We start from the raw sequence: 5,378 nt of genomic DNA, 5'->3' as shown, positions 1-5,378 counted from the left end.
ATAATAGAATAGAATAGAATAGAATAGAATAGAATGCCTTTACTGTCTTTACAGACTGTACAACAACTTTTCAGGACAACTCTCGGCGCAAACCTCAGATACAAAAAGAACAAGAACAGAGTAAAAAACAGAACAGAGGTACAAAATGCTCGTACTGCATATATATTTAAAAGTCTTCAATCCCCCCCACCCCTCTGGTGTCAGTGGGGGGGTCTCACCCTAAAGCAAAGACAACCCATCATCTGTGCAGCAAACCGTTCCCGTTACTTTGTCCACTTGACTGAATTGGGGTCACATTGGTATTCAGAGACAGTCAGGGAGGGGGTTCAGTGCCCCCCCAGGCAGGAACACAGTGTCCATTTGAACCAATGAGAGGCAGATCCTTAGTGTGGGGGCCCAGCTCCCTCTCTGGTCTCCCTCCAACCATTTCCTGCAACATGAGACAGAAATAAGAGCCGACAGAAGCTGAAGCGGTCAGTAAAGCTTCAGTCAGTCAGCAGGAAGCTGTTAGTCTGCTTTCAAAATAAAAGTCTTCCGTTCTCTCCTGAGACGATCAGCGTGTTTTAGTCACGTGTTCGTATTGTTTATATTTTAAACTATATCGTGATTCAAACAACTGTTTTTTTGTAAAGCATATAAAATGTTTTAAAGTGGTTTGAATAATGACATTGATATTATGGGATAGTTTCGTTGTGAATCACACTGGTGTGGGTTTTGTTATAATAACTGGAAAATAAATGACAGAAAAGTACCGGAAAGACAAAAGCCCCCCCCCTCTGATCATCTAAGCGACCTTTACTTTGAAGACTCTAACCGGAACTGTCCCGTTACGCCCCGGACACTTGACGTCAGTACCTGTCGGGCTCTCCGGTTCTTCTCTCATGTTGCGGAGCTGCCGGCTGGACATCGCGACGCACCGGGAGCTACCGGGCCCGGAGCCTCCCGTTAGTCCCGGTTCTGGAGCGTCACCGGGTTTTAACGGATTAACGGCTCGCGGCTCTCCGGTCCTCAGGGATTGTTAATCTCCGCTGCGGCGTCCCGCACCGACGGGCCGGATGAACGGGGGGGGACACGGTGTCCTGCTGGACCTCCGGTTATTGATCAGTGACCTTCAGTCCCGTTGCTGCTTTGCATAACGCGGACACGTGACCGGGGTCATTGAGGTCACTCAGCAGAACCGGAGACTCTGGTGTCGAGTGTTTGGTGCAAAGATCACAAGAGGAATCATTAACCAGGGGGGGTCGGCCCTGTCCTCCCAGCATCCCTTTGGACTCCAGCTTCAGCCAGGATGCTGAGCTCAGCAGAAACGCCTTGAAGCTGAAGCGTCTCCAGTCGGACGTGAGCAGTCATGATCCTGAAGTGTGTTCAGCCCCTCCTGAGGCACACCGACGTGCCCCCCCGGGTGAAGGAGAGCTTCATCCTGACGGGGTACCGCTTCCCCAACTACAGTCTGAGGGACTGCCTGCTGTCCGCCTTCAGGCCCACCAACGAGACGGGCAACTTCTGGACTCACTTCCTGCCGGTGTTCGTCTTCTCCTACTACTTGGTGGAGGTCTTCGGTTGGGAGGGGGCTCCAGAGAGCGACGCCCCGTTCTTCTACCCGCTGTGGACCTACGTCCTGGGGGTGTTTGCCCTGCTGATGGCGAGCTCCACGGCTCATCTGCTCAACTCCATGTCTCTGGTGGTCAGGGAGGTCTGCTTCTTCGTGGACTACGGGAGCATCAGCGCCTACACCTTCGGCTCGTCGCTGGCGTACTACCACTACATCCACCCCCGGGGGCTGGTGGCAGGGACAGGAGACCCCAGCGGCTCCCGGGTGGACCTGAACCCTGGTCCCCCCCAGGGGGTTCCTGTGGTGCCCGACGCGGTGCCGGGGATCTGCTGGTTCTTTGAGACGCTCTACCTCCCGTTGGCGTCCTGCGTGGCGATCATCTGCGTCCTGTCCTGCTGCAACACCCGCCAGAGCTGGACGAAGCATCGATACGTCATCCGGACCTTCGTCTTCCTCCTGCCATTCTTCGTGTCCTCCACGCCGATCTTCTACCGCCTCCTCACCAGGTCGCCCTACGCCAACGCCCCGTCCTCCCTCGCCGCCTCCACCTCTGGCCACACCTTCTTCTACCGCCACTGCCTGTGGCTGCTGGTGTCGGCCATGGTGAACATCAGCAAGGTTCCTGAGCGCCTGGCGCCGGGCTGGTTCGACATCATGGGCCACAGCCACCAGTGGTTCCACTGCTTCACCTTCCTGTCCATCCTGGACGAACTGGAGATGATCAAGTCAGAGGTGAGGGCCATCCTGCTCTACCCGCCCCCCGCCCCCCCATCCCGCCTGCCTGGACCCACAGCCGCTTCCACCTACGGGGTGATGCTTCTGCTCCAGGCCACCATCATCTCCATCATCATGTGGTTCTCCTGGAACGCCAACCGCATCTATGGAGGCCAGAGAGAGAAACCGGAGAAGAAGCTCCAGTGATGTTCACGAGCACCACTGAGAAGAAACCATGGAAACAGGACTTAAACTTCACCACTGACTAACATCTCGCTCCAGATTGGGAGAACATCTCCTGAACATAACAAACAGTTTTAGCGTGTTACATGAATGTTGCATGAATGTTGCATGAATGTTACATGAATGTTGCATGAATGTTGCATGAATGTTACATGGATGTTACATGGATGTTACATGGATGCAGTAGGTTCTCATCTGGTTCCGTGATCCAGGTGAACCTCGGCTCACGTCGTTTCCAGGAGACCCGATGAAGTCGTCTCCAGGTTGACCTGAAGGTTCTGTTGTGTTGATGAGAACATTTTAGCCTTTGGGTTATTAGAATCTATTTAAAGCTAATAAACAATCACATCTTATTTAAAGAAGCTGCTTCTGCTGCCGCGGGTCACCGGGGGCTGTAGTGGACAGAAACAAGATAATACGTGCTGTTGAAGGTTCACTAGTGATTTTAGTTTGTGACAGACGTGAAGCGGCGTAAAATGACATAAACTTGATTTTAATGTTTCTGTGTTTTGTCCTCAAACCATCGTATAGTCGTATAATGACATCTGGTTATATAGCAATAAAATGCTTTAGCTTTAGGTTTAGCTTCAGCTTCAGCTTCAGCTTCAGCTCTATCTGAAGCATCTGAATGCTTTGACAGGAAGTCGTCTCCTGGGGGGGCTCCTGGGGGGCTCTGAGGCGTTGAGACGCCGTGACAACAACCCCAGATGAAGCGATAGGACTCTCCCACCGAGGAGACGCCCTGTGATAAAGACAGGAGGAAGAGGAGGAAGAGGAGGAGACGCCCTGCGAGCTGCACCGACGTGTTCCAACAGGGTGGTGATCCAAACTCTGAAGAACCAGAAGAACTGGATCCTGTTGGCCACAGACAACCCTCCATAAACCACGAGCATTGTTTGATTTGATCTGCTCCGCTTCCTCTTCCTCACACTCATCCTCCTGCTGTTGACCTGTGGTAACCTCTGCTCCTCTTCCTCACACTCATCCTCCTGCTGTTGACTTCCTGTTGACCTGTGGTAACCTCTGCTCCTCTTCCTCACACTCCTCCTCCTGCTGTTGACTTCCTGTTGACCTGTGGTAACCTCTGCTCCACTTCCTCTTCCTCACACTCATCCTCCTGCTGTTGACCTGTGGTAACCTCTGCTCCTCTTCCTCTTCCTCACACTCATCCTCCTGCTGTTGACTTCCTGTTGACCTGTGGTAACCTCTGCTCCTCTTCCTCACACAGTCTCATTTCCTGTTTGTGAGGTGACCCCTGCTGGGGGCGGGACCGTCTCCACAATGGGACACAAATAGCTCAGAGCTGGACGCCATCGTGAAACGAAGCACTTTGAGGGGGGTGGGGCAGACCCTGGGGGGTTAGAAGCCGTCGCCGTCGTGCTGCTGATTTAAACGTGTTCCCCCCCCTAACGTCCTCTCACACCGTTAGTGAACGAACACACGTAATCACCCACACACTGGTTTACGTCACGTGTCAGCCTGTCGTTCACGTCTGAACATGTGAGCAGCAGCTGCAGATCAACGGCTGGCAGTGTGAACACGGAGCACACGAGGACACGAGGACACGGAACCAGATCCCCCACAGCAGACAGACAGACAGAACTGGATCAGGTTCTTGATGTCAGACTCTGGTACCCGTCAGGAGGCAGACGGGGCGATACCCCCCTGTTTAAAGCCCCTCATGTTCCCCTTGAGGGTATGTTTCCAACACGCTTCAGGTTCAGGTGAGACTTGAACCTGAGCTGAGTCATCATTGATGTTTGGTCCGTTAGCATTAGCGTTAGCGACAGGCTGCTGCCTGTCAGAAGGTGAAGGTTCATCTCAGGATCGGATTGATCGATCCATAACGTCATCAATAAGCTGATTATTATCAGAGTGGAATCAAACTGCAACATCTGTTTAGTGAACTAGTTCCATGGTGTTCACGTGTAGCACTACTATGGTGACGTGTGGAATGAATAAATAACACAGAGCTGCTGTGAGTCTGGTTATTATGGGATGGATTTGGTACAGCTGTTCCCTCACAGGAAGAAGGTCCTGGTCCAGTTTAGGAGTTCGAGGCCTTTTTTCCTCCCAGTGTCTACATGTGTTCAACCGGGCCTCCGGTTTCACACCGTCAGTAACACACACACAGGTGAACACACAGGTGAACACACAGGTGAACACAGGTCATCACACAGGTGAACACACAGGTCATCACACAGGTGAACACACAGGTGAACTCAGGTGAACACTCAGGTGAACACACAGGTGAACACAGAGGTCATCACACAGGTGAACACACAGGTGAACTCAGGTGAACACACAGGTGAACACACAGGTCATCACACAGGTGAACACACAGGTGAACTCAGGTGAACACACAGGTGAACACACAGGTCATCACATAGGTGAACACACAGGTCATCACACAGGTGAACACACAGGTGAACACACAGGTGAACTCAGGTGAACACTCAGGTGAACACACAGGTGAACACAGAGGTCATCACACAGGTGAACACACAGGTCATCACACAGGTGAACACACAGGTGAACACACAGGTGAACTCAGGTGAACACTCAGGTGAACACACAGGTGAACACAGAGGTCATCACACAGGTGAACACACAGGTCATCACACAGGTGAACACACAGGTGACCACACAGGTCATCACACAGGTGAACACACAGGTGAACACACAGGTGAACTCAGGTGAACACTCAGGTGAACACACAGGTGAACACAGAGGTCAACTCAGGTGAACACACGTCAACACACAGGTGAACACACAGGTCATCACACAGGTGAACACACAGGCGAACACACAGGTGAACACACAGGTGAACTCAGGTGAACACAGAGGTGAACTCAGGTGAACACACATC

The 5,378-nt window shown here is 52.3% G+C and overlaps 1 protein-coding gene across 1 annotated transcript; it reads left to right on the top strand.

Moving 5' to 3' along the window:
* The first annotated feature begins 870 nt into the window (after window positions 1-870).
* On the top strand, window positions 871-4,601 carry paqr9 (progestin and adipoQ receptor family member 9). The gene is made up of 2 exons (XM_068307939.1): window positions 871-3,642; window positions 3,738-4,601. Exon 1 carries the CDS (start codon window positions 1,349-1,351, stop codon window positions 2,471-2,473), a length of 1,125 nt encoding a protein of 374 aa, XP_068164040.1. The 5' UTR covers window positions 871-1,348; the 3' UTR covers window positions 2,474-3,642; window positions 3,738-4,601.
* Window positions 4,602-5,378: the final 777 nt, after the last annotated feature.

Source organism: Antennarius striatus, chromosome 23, assembly GCF_040054535.1.
Source record: "Antennarius striatus isolate MH-2024 chromosome 23, ASM4005453v1, whole genome shotgun sequence".
Classification (NCBI taxonomy): Eukaryota; Metazoa; Chordata; class Actinopteri; order Lophiiformes; family Antennariidae; genus Antennarius; species Antennarius striatus.
The sequence above is the reverse complement of the archived record's forward strand: the minus strand, read 5'-3'. Positions and strand labels throughout refer to the sequence as shown.